General features: G+C 42.5%; 2 protein-coding genes across 6 annotated transcripts in view; both read right to left on the bottom strand.

Annotated features, from left to right (window-relative positions):
• Positions 1 to 396: 396 nt before the first annotated feature.
• On the bottom strand, positions 397 to 12156 carry LOC111950265 (protein orai-2). 5 transcript variants are annotated; one of them, XM_070434247.1, is made up of 5 exons: positions 12045 to 12156; positions 10175 to 10218; positions 9769 to 10004; positions 8956 to 9519; positions 397 to 519 (listed from the first exon to the last, which is right to left on the bottom strand). In XM_070434247.1, exons 2-5 carry the CDS (start codon positions 10209 to 10211, stop codon positions 487 to 489), a joined length of 870 nt encoding a protein of 289 aa, XP_070290348.1. In that variant the 5' UTR covers positions 10212 to 10218; positions 12045 to 12156; the 3' UTR covers positions 397 to 486. The 5 variants fall into 5 exon arrangements, with proteins under 5 accessions (XP_070290348.1, XP_023823467.1, XP_023823468.1 ...); XM_023967699.2 differs by lacking the exon at positions 397 to 519 and having other exon boundaries at positions 8814 to 9519; XM_023967700.2 differs by lacking the exon at positions 397 to 519 and having other exon boundaries at positions 8814 to 9519; positions 12055 to 12136.
• A 1427-nt stretch (positions 12157 to 13583) lies between these two features.
• Positions 13584 to 17806, bottom strand: part of bckdk (branched chain ketoacid dehydrogenase kinase) — a 40712-nt gene continuing 36489 nt past the window's right edge. Inside the window, exons 10-11 of the mRNA XM_023967698.2 lie at positions 15057 to 15212; positions 13584 to 14528 (exon numbers count right to left, since the gene is read on the bottom strand). Of these exons, the coding sequence (XP_023823466.1) occupies positions 14384 to 14528; positions 15057 to 15212 (301 nt within the window). The 3' untranslated portion in view covers positions 13584 to 14383. The remainder of the gene's footprint in view (positions 14529 to 15056; positions 15213 to 17806) is intronic.

Below are 17806 nucleotides of genomic sequence, written 5' to 3'. Positions count from 1 at the left end.
GCCTAGTTATCCCTCTCGCTTCGCCACTTCTTCTGTCCATTTGGCTGTTTTTATACACTACTGGTCAAACGTTTTATAACACCTACTCATTCAAGGGTTTTTCTTTATTTGTACTATTTTCTACATTGTAGAATAATATTGAAGACATCAAAACTATGAAATAACACATATGTAATCATGTAGTAACCAAAAAAGTGGTTAACAAATCAAAATCTATTTTACATTTCAGATTCTTCAAATAGCCACCCTTTGCCTTGATGACAGCTTTGCACACTCTTGGCATTCTCCCAACCAGATTCACTTGGAATGCTTTTCCAACAGTCTTGAAGGAGTTCCCACATATGCTGACCACTTGTTGGCTGCTTTTCCTTCACTCTGTGGTCCGACTCATCCCAAACCATCTCAATTTGGTTGAGGTCGGGGGATTGTGGAGGCCAGGTCATCTAATACAGCACTCCATCACTCTTCTTCTTGGAAAAATACCCCTTACACAGCCTTGAGGTGTGTTGGGTCATTGTCCTGTTGAAAAACAAATGATAGTCCCATTAATCCCAAACCAGATGGGATGGCATATTGCTGCAGAATGCTGTGGTAGCCATGCTGTCTAAGTGTGCCTTGAATTCTAAATAAATCAGTGTCACCAGCAAAGCACCATCACACCTCCTTCTCCATGCTTCACGGTGGGATATACACATGCAGTGATCATCCTTTCACCCACACCGTGTCTTACAAAGACACGGCGGTTGGAACCAAAAATCTCTAATTTGGGCTCTAGACCAATGGACAAATTTCCACTGGTCTAATGTCCATTGCTCGTGTTTCTTGGCCCAAGCAAGTCTCTTCTTATTGGTGTCCTTTAGTAGTGGTTTCTTTGCAGCAATTTGACCATGAAGGCCTGATTCACGGTCTCTGAACAGTTGATGTTGAAATGTCACTGTTACTTTAACTCTGTGAAGCATTTATTTGGGCTGCAATTTCTGAGGCTGGTAACTCTAATGAACTTATCCTCTGCAGCAGGGGTAACTCTGGGTCTTCCATTCCTGTAGCGGTCCTCATGAGAGCCAGTTTCATCATAGCGCTTGATGGTTTTTGCGACTGCACTTAAATAAACTTTTGAAGTTCTTGAAATGTTCCAGATTTGACTGACCTTCATGTTCTAAAGTAATGCTGGACTGTCATTTCTCTTTGCTTATTTGAGCTGTTCTTTCCATAATATGGACTTGGTCTTTTACCAAGTAGGACTATCTTCTGTATACCCCCCTACCTTGTCACAACATAACTGATTGGCTCAAACGCATTAAGGAAAGAAATTCCACAAATTAACTTTTAAGGCGGCACACCTGTTAATTGAAATGCATTTCAGGTGACTACCTCATGAAGCTGGTTGAGAGAATGCCAAGAGTGCAAAGCTGTCAAGGCAAAGGGTGGCTATTTGCAGAATCTCAAATATAAAATATATTTAGATTTGTTTAACACTTTTTTGGGTTACTACATGATTCCATGTGTTATTTCATAGTTTTTATGTCTTCACTATTATTCTACAATGTAGAAAATAGTACAAATAAGGAAAAACCCTTGAATGAGCAGGTGTTCTAAAACTTTTCACCAGTAGTGTATATCACAGGTGTGTACCATCTGGCCCTCTTGAGACATGCAAGTGTAACCCTTAGGAAATGAGCAATCCATGTATCAGATAGGCATGGCCTGTCTTAACTTGAAGGATCTGGGAATTGGCTCATCTGTATAACTTGTAAACTAGTGCTGTTTACACAGGCAGCCAATTCAGATATATTGCCAATTATTTGCAAATCTGATATCTCTGATCTTTTCCCCAATGTGTAAACACCAAAAAAAAGCACATGGCATCTGATCTTTTGACTACCAATTTATACCGCCTTGACTGTGAGAATTGGGCTGCTTGTGTAAACAGCCCTCCATATGTGGATGTGAATCCTGATCCTCCATGCGCTACTTCAAGGACTACATCAGTGTGAATGCGCAAATCTGACATGGGTCACAGGTAAAACAGTGTGGACAGAAAAGAACATTAGATTTCGGTTCTTATGGTGGCTGTGTAAACATAGCCTAGGTCTTCACAAGATATAATCAGCTCATAATACAGACAAGTAAGCAGAGAGTAGGGCATGGAAACATCAACAAACTAAGATGCCTTTATTTCACATGTTAATTGATAAGATTGAAGAATTGCAGACACCTGACAGACAAGACTCTATTATCTTAATTTCTAAACAATTTTTTCCTTCAAGCAGACATAAATCGTATTTATTTAAGAGAATGGAACAGTTGACTATTTACATTCCTCATACATTGCTTACCACTCAAACCAACCAATAAAGCTAAATATTCAATAAGCGTTTTGAGCAATACTTGGCTCCTTGCATATACAATATACACTGCTCAAAAAAATAAAGGGAACACTTAAACAACACAATGTAACTCCAAGTCAATCACACTTCTGTGAAATCAAACTGTCCACTTAGGAAGCAACACTGATTGACAATAAATTTCACATGCTGTTGTGCAAATGGAATAGACAAAAGGTGGAAATTATAGGCAATTAGCAAGACACCCCCAATAAAGGAGTGGTCCTGCTGCTGGGTTGTTGCCCTCCTACGGCCTCCTCCACGTCTCCTGATGTACTGGCCTGTCTCCTGGTAGCGCCTCCATGCTCTGGACACTACGCTGACAGACACAGCAAACCTTCTTGCCACAGCTCGCATTGATGTGCCATCCTGGATGAGCTGCACTACCTGAGACACTTGTGTGGGTTGTAGACTCCGTCTCATGCTACCACTAGAGTGAAAGCACCGCCAGCATTCAAAAGTGACCAAAACATCAGCCAGGAAGCATAGGAACTGAGAAGTGGTCTGTGGTCACCACCTGCAGAACCACTCCTTTATTGGGGGTGTCTTGCTAATTGCCTTAATTTCCACCTTTTGTCTATTCCATTTGCACAACAGCATGTGAAATGTATTGTCAATCAGTGTTGCTTCCTAAGTGGACAGTTTGATTTCACAGAAGTGTGATTGACTTGGAGTTACATTGTGTTGTTTAAGTGTTCCCTTTATTTTTTTGAGCAGTGTATTTAGCAACCCTCATTTTAATCCTAGTCGACACTGTTCCATGAAAAGTCATGGTGAAAAGAACAGTATGCACCCCCTCTGCTGCAAGAATCCTATAGTAAATATGTTCATACACAAGTATAAAAATGTCAGTTTGGAATAGAACAGAAGCAAGCACTGTGCTATTCTTGGCACATAAAACAGGTAATTTCATATGTTTTGAGCTTGCCAATGTCATAGTAAAGAAAATATAATGGATATAAAAGTGGATAGGCATTTCATGTAGCAATTCTATTTGCAAATGTTTATGCTGTCTCGTTATATAAGCCAATGTGAGTTCACTAAACTATACTTTGCTGAGCATATGAATTGTAACTACAATATTAATTTGCTGTGTGGGCAGGTAGGATTTTATTTTACCATTCATCTCTCTCTGTGGGTCTAACCCCAAGAAGTTCTGGAAAACAGTTAAAGACCTGGAGAATAAACCCTCCTCCTCACAGCTGCCCATGTCCCTTAATGTTGATGATGTGGTTGTTACTGTCATGAAGCATGTGGCTGAGCCCTTTAATCACCACTTCATTAAGTCAGGATTCCTATTTGACTCACCATGCCTCTTTGCCCGGCCAACATTTCCTCATCTCCCACCCCTTCTAATGTGACTATCCCCAATGCTTCTCCCTCTTTTCCCCTGCCCCGCTACAAAGTTTCTCCTTGCAAGCAGTCACTGAGTCCGAGGTGCTAAAGGACCTCCTGAAACTTGACCCCCAAAAAACATCTGGGTCAGATGGTTTAGACCCTTTCTTCTTCAAGGTTGCTGCCCCTATCATCGCCAAGCCTATCTCCAACCTTTTTAACCCGTCTCTCATTTCTGGGAAGGTAGCCACGGTTCGTACTTTATTTAAAAGGGGGAGATCAAGCTGATCCTAACTGTTATAGGCCTATTTCTATTTTGACCCGTTTATCAAAAGTGTTGGAAAAACTTGTCAATAATCAACTGACTGGCTTTCTTGATGTCTATAGTATTCTCTCTGGTATGCAATCTGGTTTCCGCTCAGGTTATGGATGTGTCACAGAAAACCTAAAAAGGTCCTCAATGTCGTCACCATTGCCCTTGATTCTAAGCAATGTTCTGCTGCTATTTTTATTGACTTGGCCAAAGCTTTTGATATGGTAGACCATTCCATTCTTGTGTGCCGGCTAAGGAGTATTGGTGTCTTTGGCCTGGTTTGCTAACTACCTCTCTCAAAAGGGTGCAGTGTATAAAGTCAGAACATCTGCTGTCTCAGCCACTGCCTGTCACCAAGGGAGTACCCCAAGGCTCAATCCTAGGCCCCATGCTCTTCTCAATTTACATCAACAACATAGCTCAGGCAGTAGGAAGCGCTCTCATACATTTATATGCAGATGATAGTCTTACACTCAGCTGGCCCCTCCCCGGATTTTGTGTTAAATGCTCCACAACAAAGCTTTTTTAGTGTCCAACAAGCTTTCTCTACCCTTAACCTTGTTCTGAACACCTCCAAAACATAGGTCATGTGGTTTGATAAGAAGAATGCCCCTCTCCCCACAGATGTGATTACTACCTCTGAGGGTTTAGAGCTTGAGGTAGTCACCTCATACAAGTACTTGGGAGTATGTCTAGACGGTACACTGTCCTCTCAGCACATATCAAAGCTGCAAGCTAAAGTTAAATCTAGACTTGGTTTCCTGTATCGTAATCACTCTTTCACCCCAGCTGCCAAACTAACCCTGATTCAGATAACCATCCAAGCCACGCTAGATTACGGAGACATAATTTATAGATCGGCAGGTAAGGGTGCTCTCGAGCGGCTAGATGTTCTTTACCATTCGGCCATCAGATTTGCCTCCAATGCTCCTTATAGGACACATCACTGCACTCTATACTCCTCTGTAAACTGGTCATCTCTATATACCCGACTCAAGACCCACTGGTTGATGCTTATTTATAAAACCCTCTTAGGCCTCACTCCCCCCTATCTGAGATCTACTGCAGCCCTCATCCTCCACATACAACACCCGTTCTGCCAGTCACATTCTGTTAAAGGTCCCCAAAGCACACACATCCCTGGGTCCCTCTTTTCAGTTCGCTGCAGCTAGTGACTGGAACAAGCTGCAACAAACACTCAAACTGGACAGTTTTATCTCAATCTCTTCATTCAAAGACTCAATCATGGACACTCTTACTGACAGTTGTGGCTGCTTTGCGTGATGTATTGTTGTCTCTACATTCTTGCCCTTTGTGCCATTGTCTGTGCCCAATAATGTCTTTACCATGTTGTTGTCATCATGTTGTGTTGCTACAATGCTGTGTTGTCATCTGTTGCTGCCTTGCTATGTTGTTGTCTTAGGTCTCTCTTTATGTAGTGTTGTGTTGTCTCGTCGTGATGTGTTTTGCCCTATATATATATATATATATATWTTTTTTTTAATCTCATCCCCGCAGGAGGCCTTTTGCCTTTTGGTAGGCCGTCATTGTAAATAAGAATTTGTTCTTAACTGACTTGCCTAGTTAAATAATAAATAAATAAAATAAAACTAAATTAACTCATGAGATTACAAGTCTTAACGCTGAGGCACTATCTTTGACACCATAGAGTAGCCTAAGAACTGACGTACAGTTTATAGGCCTGGGTGGGCTTTCTTTAAAATACGAATTATAATGCAGATTAAATGAACATTCTCCCCAAAGCATGTCTGCACACACAGCATGTGTGCTCCTATTACTGTCACCTACGGCAATACACTCCCCTCCGTATGTATTTGGACAGTGAAGCTAACATTTAAAATCTGTCTCTATACTCCAGCATTTTGGATATGAGATCAAATGTTTAATGTGAGGCGACAGCACAGAATGACCCTTAAATAAAAGGTGAATCTTCATACATGTTTTACTGTTAAGAAATAAATGAAAGCACTTGATATATCTAGTCTCCGCATTTGAAGAAGTCCTAAGTATATTGGACAAATTCACTTAGTGTATTAAAGTAGTCAAAAGTTTAGTATTTGGTCCTATAATCCTAGCACACAATGACTACATCAAGTTTGTGATTCGTTTTGTGTGTGTTGTGGGTTGTTTTGCCCAATAGAAAGAAATTCAAGTCATTCAGTTCCAAAGTGAGTAGATACAGTAAAATGTAATCTAACAAATCTATATTAATCCTGATAATGCCCTGATTAAGAATTGTGAAAAATGACAAGTGAAATACCGTTCAGAGGCTACAACAAAACATGCTAACATGTATGGTCATCATTATGATCCGTATCATAGTAGCATCCACGTTAATGTAAAACTGTTCAGAAACACCCATTGTTATTTACAATAAAAAAGGTCACTCCAAAATTAAAATACATTAATCAGTTCCTATTGGGCAAAACATAATCGAAAACACAACTAAAACAAACTACAAATGTATCCAACAAGTTTGTAGTCACAAGCATGATGGTATCATTGAGTGTAGGAATATGGGACAAAATACTAAACTTTTTAATACACGAAGTGAATTTGTCCAAATACTTGACTTTTTCAAATGGGGGGAATAGATAACGTGCTTTCATTTCTAAAACAGTAAAAACTATATGAAAATACCCTAGAATAAAAGGTGACAGACATTCTGTAGTCTCATGAAACACTTGATCTCAAATCCAAAATGCTGGAGAATAAAGCAGCCCTCCATCCCAAATAAGATTATTCACTTTCAAATAGACTGAACAAAAATATAAACGCTACATAAGTGTTGGTCCCATGTCTCATGAGCTGAAATTAAAGATCCCAGAACTGTTCCATACAACACAAAAAAAACATCTAAAATGGTGTGCACAAATTTGTTAACATCCCTGTTAGTGAGCATTTCTCCTTTGCCAAATTAATCCAGCCACCTGACAGGTGTGGCATGTCAAGAAGCAGATTAAACAGCATGGTCATTACACAGGTGCACCTTGTGCTGGGGCCAATAAAAGGCCATTCTAAAATGTGCAGTTTTGTCACAACACAATGCCACAGATGTCTAAAGTTGAGGGAGCATGCAATTGGCATGCTGACTGCAAGAATGTCCCCCAGAGCTGTTGCCAGAAAATGTAATGTTCATTTCCCTACAATAAGCCGCCTCCAACGTTTTAGATAATTTGGCAGTACATTCAACCAGCCTCACAACTGCAGACCACGTGTAACCACGCCAGCCCAGGACCTCCAAATATGGCTTCCTCACCTGCGGGATCGTCTGAGACCAGCCACCCGGACAGCTGCACAACAGAAGAATTTCTGCACAAACTGTCAGAAACCGTCTCAGGGAAGCTCATCTGCGTGTTCGTCGTCCTCACCAGGGTCTTGACCTGACTGCAGTTCTGCGTCGTAACCGACTTCAGTGAGCAAATGCTCACTTCCGATGGCCACTGGTACACTGGAGAAGTGTGCTCTTCACAGATGAATCCTGGTTTCAACTGTACTGTGCAGAAGGCAGACTGAGTATGGCATCAAGTGGGCAAGCGGTTTGCTTATGTCAACGTTGTGAACAGAGCCCCATGGTGGTGGTGGGGTTATGGTATGGGCAGGCATAAGCTACGGACGTCGAACACAACTGCATTTTATCGATGCCAATTTCAATGAACAGAGATACCGTGACGAGATCCTGAGGCCCATTGTCTTGCCATTCATTCGCCGCCATCACCTCATGTTTCAGCATGATAATGCATGGCTCCATGCCACAAGGACCTGTGCACAATTCCTGAAGCTGAAAATGTCCCAGCTCTTCCTTGGCCTACATGCTCAATGTCACCCATTGAGCATGTTCGGGATGCTATGGATCGACGTATAAGACTGTGTTCCAGTTCCCGCCAATATCCAGCAACTTCGCACAGCCATTGAAGAGTGAAACCCTTGTGGTCCCGTGTGGCTCAGTTGGTAGAGCATGGCGCTTGCAACGCCAGGGTTGTGGGTTCATTCCCCACGGGGGGACCAGGATGAATATGTATGAACTTTCCAATTTGTAAGTCGCTCTGGATAAGAGCGTCTGCTAAATGACTTAAATGTAAACAACATTACACAGGCAACAATCAACAGCCCGATCAACTCTATGCGTATCTGTGACCAACAGATGCATCTCCGTATTCCCAGTCATGTGAAATCCATAGATTTGGGCCTAATGAATTTATTTCAATTGACTGATTTCCTTTTATGAATTGTAACTTTGAAATTGTTGCATGTTGTGTTTATATTTTTTGTTCAGTGTACATTACACGCTGTTTGGTGCAGCATGAACACCTTCAAAAATAAATGGACTTTTGTTTCCACCTGCTTCTGCCTCAGCTTGCAACTCTGGTCTCAGTGTTGATCATAGCCTGACAACAATAACAGCCTTGTGAGAACAAGTTAAGCACATGTGATGGTTGACACCACTTCCTTCATGAAATGTGGAGATGGCACAAATCAACAACTAACAAAATAGCCCTTAAAATAATCTTTAAAAATAGAATCAATATATCAGATCCTACATCTCTCACAGAGACAAAATACTATTTTCCAAATCAAACAAACATACTATGAACTTTGACCTCCATAATTTAGTAGAGCTGAGAATTCCTTAAACTTCCCACATATTAAGTGGAGTTTTGGGGCTCTCTGCCAAAAAAACTTTAAGGAAGACATTAACAATGAACAGGCTAGAGGCTGAATAGGAAAGGGTGCTTGATAAATAGGGGATAAGGAAATCCTTAATCCTACCACTTATTCAGTGGAATTTTGGTGCTTCTCAACAATGTGAGAAGGCATTGACAGTGGACAGGAAGAGCACAGAGAGAAGAGCTAAAGAGATCACACTGCCTGTAAGCCTCTCTCGCACCCATCCAGCAGCACCTTAATTTTGTGCAGTTCCTCGATCTCCTGGTGGTGGCGCTCTGTCTTGTGGCTCACCAGCGAGCGGTAGAAGTGGATGGTGAATACCACAAAGATAACCCCCACCGGCACCATGATGATGGTGGAGGCCAGGGCTGCCTGCCAGCCACTGTGCCCTGGCGGAGGGGTGGGCTTGGGTGGCAGGGCAGGGCTGCTACAGTTCAGCTTGGATAGTGCCAGCTCTGCGGCAGCCACCGCCACCTGGTTGGCRGAACTAGAGTCCACGGGCAGGAACTTGATCCAGCAGAGCAGCACTACCTCTGCCAGGAAAAGCAGGATGCCCAGGGCAGTGGAGAAGCCCCAGGCCAGCTCAATGTAGTGGTGCATGCGCTCGTGGGGTGACTCGCTGACTGAGTTGAGGTTGTGGATATTGCTGACTGCCTCCACGTTGGGTAGGATGCAGGTGCTGATGAGCAGGGCGAGCAGGTGCACGGCCACCAGCACCGTAGTACACACGCTAAAGGCAATGAGGAGCATTCGCGGGTAGTTGTACTGGATCTCCAACTGGACCTCCACCATTGCCACCTAGCACAACACATAACACCATTACTATCACAGTCCACAGTGAGAAGGAAAGCAACTTAATTTTCAGACTGGTTAAAATGCTATTAATAGCAGCAGGGGAGTGAGTGCGTTTTTTCCCCGTCTTGGTTTATCAGAAAAATGTCTGTCTCCAGGGATACAGTGTACAGGCTGTCAGGGAAATTGAGTTTAAAAACAACTTTGAAGGGATTAGCCCTGCTATTATCCCTGAAAAACAGTGGGGTGACTCACCATAGCGAAGCCAGAGAGCAGGGCAGAGGTGCGGCTGGAGGCTTTCAGTTTGGCCCGGCTCAAGTAGAGCTTCCTCCAAGACAGCGCCTGCACAGAGTGGTGGTTGGAGGTGACCAGCTCCAGGTAGCTGCGGCGCACCCAGTCCCTGTAGTCCATCCCTCCACCCTCGGGCATCCGCTCAAAGCCCCCCGGGGCTGGGGAGCCCTTGGGCACGTTCAGCTCACTGCTCATGGCAACTAGCGGACAAGAAGGGATGAAAATGTTAAAGGAAATAACACAAAAAGAGAATGATTTTAGATTTTCCCAGATTTCATGTTTATCATCGGTGGGCCAATTTGACAGTGTGGTCCAACATTGTAACATTATAGCTGAATTCTTGAGACATATCTGAACCTAGGCTACTCACATGGCTGGGCTTCGCTTGTTTTATGAGTGGCTTTCATCACCTATCTACAGTTGAGAGCAAAAAAAATTAAAATACTTAGCAGTGAGTGCTTGAAAGTATTGATTGTGCCATAATACCAGCTGTAGCAACAAGTGCCAGGGTTACATCCTTGTTAGCTAAGAATGTAACTCCAGTGTTAGACATATATACTAGAATCGTGGTTCCCAACCATGGGTACTAGGACCCCTGGGGGAGTAGGCCTATTCACAGGGGGCACTTAAGACCATAGGGTTACTGGTCAAATGCACAGGGGAGTACTTATGGGGTACTACGGGCAGAGAAAAATTTAGTAGATGGTACTGTAAGCAAAAAAGTGATCCAGTGCATCCCAAACGTGCTCAACGGGTGACCTGTCTGGTGTGTATGCAGGCCATGTACGAACTGGGACATTTTCAGCTTCCAAGAATTGTGTACAGGGCCTTGACAATGCATGGCCCCATGTCGCATGCTGAAACAAGAGGTGATGGTGGTGGATGAATGGCTCTCGTCATGGTATCTCTGTGCATTCAAATTGCGTTCATTGTCCGTAGCTTATGCCTACCCATACCATAACCCCACCATGGGGCCCTGTTCACAACGTTGACATCAGCAAACCGCTTGCCCACACAACACCATACAGGCTCTGCCATCTGCCTGGTAAAGTTGAAACCGGGATTCATCCTTGAAGAGCGCACATCTCCAGCTTGCCAGTGGCCATCGAAGGTGAGCATTTGTCCACTGAAGTCGTTTACAAAGCCGAACTGCAGCCAGGCCAAGACCCTGGTTAGGCCGACGAGCATGCAGATAAGCTTCCCTGAGAGTTGAGCAGAAATTCTTCGGTTGTGCAAACCCAGTTTCATCAGCTGTCCAGGTGGCTGGTCTCAGACGATCCCACGGGTTAAGCAGCCCGATTTGTGGAGATCCTGGGCTGGCGTGGTTACTCGTGGTTGTAAGGCCGGTTGGACGAACTGCCAAATTCTCTAAAACGAGGCAGCTTATGGAAAACTAACAATTAACATTCAATTCTCTGGTAGACATTCCTGCAGTTGGCATGCCAATTGCACGCTACCGCAAAACTTGAGACATGTGGCATTGTTGTGACAAAACGGCACATTTTACATGTTGCGTATAAATTTGAGTGTAGATATGGCTACATCCTTGTCAGGGAAATTCAACCGGATACGACCTTGATGCCTACGTCGGTAAATTTACAACTTGGTCAAATTATGAATAACTAATTAATTTTGTGCATGATACTCAGGGATCCTGCATTACGATCTTGCCAAATTACGTCACTGGCTAGCGTTCTACTCCAGTCACAATGTAACTGAGAATAGTTTGAGCGATAATTACAGAAGCTCATTCGCATCCCTCAGTCAAGGAAGTTTTTTTTGCTAAATTAAAATGTCAATGTTTCAACAAAAAAAACGTATGAATGTATCGCAATCGACAGCGTTGTGCAACGTAGGAGCTATATATATTTTTTAAATCCAGCAGGCTAGGTAAATATCTCGCGCTTACGTTAGTTAACTGGATAGCTAACGTTACCTGGTTAGTAAACAATATTCAACCAAGCGTGGAATGTCAACTAACTAGCAAACAAGTCGCCTGAAAAGGAAAATAAATGCAACCAAGTGTCATCATCAAATGTTTATTTCCTTAGTCATTCCAGCGTCCATCAATCCAAATTTTCGCTACGGCTACTTAGAAAATAAAAGACGATGCGACTTCCTGGCACTCTGGCTAGCATCGCGTTGGCGATGTTATGGGCAAGCTCAGTAGACAGCTACACGATTGACAAATTTGACCTTTTTGCCAATACGTCATTTGACTTATTAATGCAACCACAAACCTTGACGTACTTCGGTGATTATTAAAGGGTGATGAACCCCTTGCAGTACGGTAACTTGCTGAGAGACTTCACTGCTATCTTTCCTTCACGGTACGGAGCATTCTGGTCACGTGACATCTGCATCCCATGATGAGAATATGGCTACAATTAACAAAGTGGAGCCATATAAACAATAAGGAGTTTCAACTAGACCACCTCAATAACCCAAATTGTGATCCTCACATACAATGAATGAGACTACAGGTTACATGTGTTTTCTACTCAATCTATGAATTACAATAATTGTAATTGCTCTGGATTAAAGTTTGATAAATCAGTAGGTCTTCAGTATGTGGGCTGGCGCTGGTTCTCAAGGTATTGCTGACCTCGTTCAGTTTGGACACAGTCACCAATTTGATTGAATTCAAAATGGTTCTCTCAAAAGGAGGAGGCTGGCTATGCAGGTGCTAGTAAAAACAGTTTGAATAACAAAATTATTACAACCTTAAAACATACAACTCAACCGGTCAGTCACTTTCAATTCAGTCATCTCTTTCCCTTTCACACAGACAGACAAACTTCCAATTCCACCCATGAATAGATTTTAATAATGCCCAAGAAAACTTAACAATGAAAATGTTAAAATAGACAGACATCAACTAATCAGACAAAGTAATCTATGCCAGTGCAGACTGCTAGTAACCCCACTCCATAATTTGGCAATGTATTAAAGGAGAAGGAAATAATAATATGGGTGTGTAAGCCTTCATTTCATGACCATAAAACAGTGTTAATAACAAAAAAAAGACCACAAAACCTATATGACAAGTATGTTTCCAGAAAAGTCCCCCCCTGCCCAAAAAGTTGACAGTAATGATGTAAAACGAGCATTTAAATTATGACTTGTATTAGCAGTAAAAAGCTATCTATTATGCAGATATTTTTTGTCAAGCTTCATCTCTTTTGCAAGCAGGGGGCAGATTTGGACAGGGCACATCATTCATGAGGTGACTGAAGTCTAGCCACTAGGAATTATCATGCTAGAAAGAGCCTAATATTCTCTACCTAGTCCCATCCCAAAACTTTAAAATCACAGGGAACGTCTGTTAATCACCAGAGGTATATTTAGCGAGGTGAAACATTGCGAATGTTCCTCACTGATGTATATACTTTTAAAGGATTTACGTGCCAATTCCCAGCATTCTTATGCCAGCAGGCCAGACCACATACCTAAAGTTATATATCTGGATAATTCATGCACATTAAAATGTCAACCATACTCAAAGTAAGGTTTCAAAAGTTTGATCAAACTTATTGACCCTTCTCGGAATGTGTTCAGTAACAAATGCCTTCAAACAAAGAAAATAAAAAACTTGTGAAATATTGACTTATTTAACACTGTCTCTGCAGATAAATAAGTAAAAACATGAATAAAAACATTACTTCTTTCGGTGTATTGGAAGCAAAACATTTTTTTATATAAACTTTAGTTTAGGTATTGTAATGACACAGCAAGAAATGAGCCCCCCCCCCCAAATAAAAATGAAACGTTTTTCAACATTCTATATTAGATAGACTAACGAGTGTGAAATTGCATTACAGATAAAGATGATATTGAGCAGTGCTAATGGTTAAGTTAACATGTCGTCGTAGGGACCAGCATCACACACAGTAAGGCAACTGAACATCTACTCATGACCTTGCCTAAGCGCTTGACAAAATGGCACTGAAGCAAGAGTTAACTTAACAGTTCTTTCTGCAAATCAATTCATGAGTGTAGTTCGACTGGTGTTTTGCCAGTTTCCTCCACGGTGTCCTCCACAGGCGATTCAAGAGGTCTTTGAGGGAAGCTTCATCTAAACTCCAATAATAGCCACTGGAGTGTGTTAAATGAGACTCCTCTCTTCCCTGCTTCTTTAGTCTCTTTATATTTGCAGAGGCTATATGCAACACCAGTAACTTGCAGGCAGACCAAATTAACTTCTTTCAGGCTGAAGTTTCTTTCCTTTTCCTTTCTACCACAGTAACATCAACACTAACCACCATGCATATTCTGTTTATGACCTGTATGCTTAAGAGTTAAAAAAAACTCACGATTCTGAAGAGCTGGGCGATAAAGGGAAACACAAAACAAACAAAGGTGAGAGCGCCAAACCGGCCACCATCTTAGCCTGTTTAAAGTCTTGAGGCGAAAAAAGGAAACTTGTAGAAGTGAGTTGTGAGGAGCCAACTGGCAATTTATCACTGTAGACTAGCCCAGGCTAATGCTGAAATGGCTGAGCCCCTTGGTGGAAATGTCTCTGTGCTCCCTGTATCGCCACGCCCTCCCCTTGGTCTCCAGGGCTAAGCAGCAAGTGATCTTAGACGCGGAAGCTCTCTCCCTTGCCGTCTATGTGGCGCAGGCGCAGGTATACATCGGTGCCGATGCCCTGCATGGACTGGATGGACAGGGAGCCACCCAGGTACTCGGCGTACGCCCGGGAGGTGGGCAGCCCGAAACCAAACCTGACGGGTACACAGAGTTTCTCATACATTAATATTCTGGAGTTTTGTAAACTGGCACAATTAACATGAATTGATGATATCTTTATTTTGCATTGCAATGAGCAAGGACCGCCTAGAGAAAGTAAAAGGTGTATAAATTGTTTGGGGATGCTAAACACAGATGTAAACATTACCCTCGTACAGTCGCAAGATAAATAATTGCACTAAGGACGTATTTCGTAGGTGTTATCTCCATGACTACTTAAAAGCAAAGAACAGTTCATACAAAACTGTTTTTTACTTACATATCCATTCCCCAACAAGTCTCAATAATTCGTAAGATGAAGTAAACCCATGTGAATCAAATTAAATTGTATTTGTCACTCGCTTTGTAAACATCAGAGGAATGGAATCAGTGGAATGGAAGTGTGTGTCATTGACCGTTTTACTTTACATTGGCATTCCATGGCACACAGGAAGTCAATTCAACCCTGCATTATGAGATTAAGAACCGATGCAGGAAACAGTGGGTATCCCAGTCTTACTCACCCGTGCATGGGGCCGGACTGAGGGCCGCTGTTGGTCATGGTGTTGAAGAGGTTGTTCATGCGAGGGTCTTGGTTGCTCTCTTCAGCTGTGCTGTAATGGTAGTCTGTCACCTTGTCCAGGATCCTGTGGGGGATTCCGCCGCCACGGTCTGAGATCCTGACAAAGATGGAGGGTAGCCCAGGGTTACACAACCAGCTAAAAATAGAGCCGCACACTCTAGGAGCTCAGATGCAAAAAATGTATTACCAACGTTTCGACAGCCAAGCTGTCTTCATCAGGGTATAATCACAAACACTGCGGGATGACTCGTTTATATAGTGTCAAAAGACACACAGGTGCTTGTAAACAACGGCCAAGAGTGGCCTAATATCATTGGTTAATTCTCAAATATTAAAATGGCATACAAAGAGCAGCATACAAAAAACAAAAGGATAGCATACGATCATAGATTCATTTTAGACTACACAAGCTTACAAACATTTCGTCTCTGCGTTATCTTGGCATCGAACATGTCACCCTCCCTAGGAGAGGGGGTGACCTTGATAATTTATTGTTAAAACGAGAGGCTGCATGGATCTTTAACTTAAAGACCCTTGCTCCCTTCGGTCTCAACGTAGACTTTGATCTGAAGCCATTCTTGTGATTATTGTGACTTTGCCATTGTAATTGTTTGTAAGCTTGTGTAGTCTAAAATGAATCTATGATCGTATGCCATCCATTTGTTTTTTGTATGCTGCTCTTTGTATGCCATTTTAATATTTGAGAATTAACCAATGATATTAGGCCACTCTTGGCCATGATTGTGGGCAGCCCGAAATATTATATTACAGTCCGTAAAAACATGACAAACGAAGTATTGAATCAATCTTTAGGATGTTTTTAACATAATTCTTCAATAATGTTCCAACCGGAGAATTCCTTTGTCTTCAGAAGTGCGTTGGAACAGAGCTCACTCTCACATGAACGCGCATGGTCAGCGCATGTTCAGCTCATGGTAGACCTTACTCAATCCCCTCTCATTCGGCACCACTTCACAGTAGAAGCATCAGACAAGGCTCTAAAGACTGTTGACATCTAGTGGAAGCCTTAGCAAGTGCAACATGACCAATATCCCACTGTATCTTCAATAGGAGCTGAAGATTTCCCACTTCCTGGTTGGATTTCTTCTCAGGTTTTTGCCTGCCATATGAGTTCTGTTATACTCACAGACATAATTCAAACAGTTTTAGAAACTTCAGAGTGTTTTCTATCCAAATCGACTAATAATATGCATATTCTAGCTTTTATGGCTGAGTAGCAGGCCGTTTACTCTGGGCGTGCTTTTCATCCGGACGTGAAAATACTGCCCCCTACCCCAAAGAAGTTAATGAAGCTGCCAGTTGAGGACTTGTGAGGCGTCTATTTCTCAAACTAGACACTAATGTACTTGTCCTCTTGCTYAGTTGTGCACCGGGGCTCCCACTCTTTCTATTCTGGTTAGAGCCAGTTTGCGCTGTTCTGTGAAGGGAGTAGCACACAGCGTGTACGAGATCTTCAGTTTCTTGGCAATTTCTCGCATGGTATAGCCTTCATTTCTCAGAACAAGAATAGACTGACGAGTTTCAGAAGAAAGTGCTTTGTTTCTGGCCATTTTGAGCCTGTAATCGAACCCACAAATACTGATGCTCCAGATACTCAACTAGTCTAAAGGAGGACAGTTTTATTGCTTCTTTAATTAGAACAGTTTTCAACTGTGCAAACATATTTGCAAAAGGGTTTTCTAATGATCAATTAACCTTTTAAAATGATAAACTTGGATTAGCTAACAACGTGCCATTGGAACACAGGAGTGATGGTTGCTGATAATTGGCCTCTGTATGCCTATGTAGATAGCCATTAAAAAGAATCTTCCGTTTCCAGTTACAATAGCAATTTACAACATTCAAAATGTCAACACTGTATTTCTGATCATTTTGATGTTATTTTAAATGTACAAAAAAAAATGGCTTTTCTTTCAAAAACAAGGACATTTCTAAGTGACCCCAATGGTAGAATGGTTGAATGGTAGTGTATGTGTGTGTGTGTAGGTCTGTATGGGTATGTGCGTGCATGTGTGCTAAGGTGCGGAGAATCAGAGCAGGTGGTCAGTCCAGTTTGTGTTCAGCAGTCTGATGGCTTGTAGATAGAAACTGTCTCTGAGCCTGTTGGTATCAGAACTCATGCGCCGATACCGTCTGCCCGACTAAGGAAGCGAACATCTCGTGGCTGGGGTGTGTGGGGTCCTTGATGCTGCGTGCCTCCCTCAGGCACCGTTTCAAGTAGATGTACTTAATGAATGGGAGCACGGTCGCCTAGTGGTTAGAGCATTGGGCCAGTAACCAAAAGGTTGGTGGATCGAATCCCAGAGCTGACAAGGTAAAGATTTGTCGTTCAGCCCCTGAACAAGGCAGTTAACACACCGGTAGGCCGTCATTGTAAATAAGAATTTGTTCTTAACTGACTTTCCTCGTCAAAAAAAAAAAAAAAAAAAAGGTTCAATACAAAATGTTAAAAGTACTGTGCCGTCTTCACCACCTGCTGAAGGGCCTTGCGGTTGTGGACGGAGCAATTCCCGTACCAGGCCGTGATACAACCGGTCAGGACGCTCTTGATGGTGCAGAGGTAGTATTTGGAGAGGACCCGGGGCGGCATGCCTAATTTCTTCAGCCACCTTATTAAGTAGACGACACTGTTGCGCCCTCTAGACAAGAGTGGTGGTCCATAACAAGTCT

The sequence above is a fragment of the Salvelinus sp. IW2-2015 genome, linkage group LG23, assembly GCF_002910315.2.
Source record: "Salvelinus sp. IW2-2015 linkage group LG23, ASM291031v2, whole genome shotgun sequence".
NCBI classification, from domain to species: domain Eukaryota; kingdom Metazoa; phylum Chordata; class Actinopteri; order Salmoniformes; family Salmonidae; genus Salvelinus; species Salvelinus sp. IW2-2015.
The sequence above is the reverse complement of the archived record's forward strand: the minus strand, read 5'-3'. Positions and strand labels throughout refer to the sequence as shown.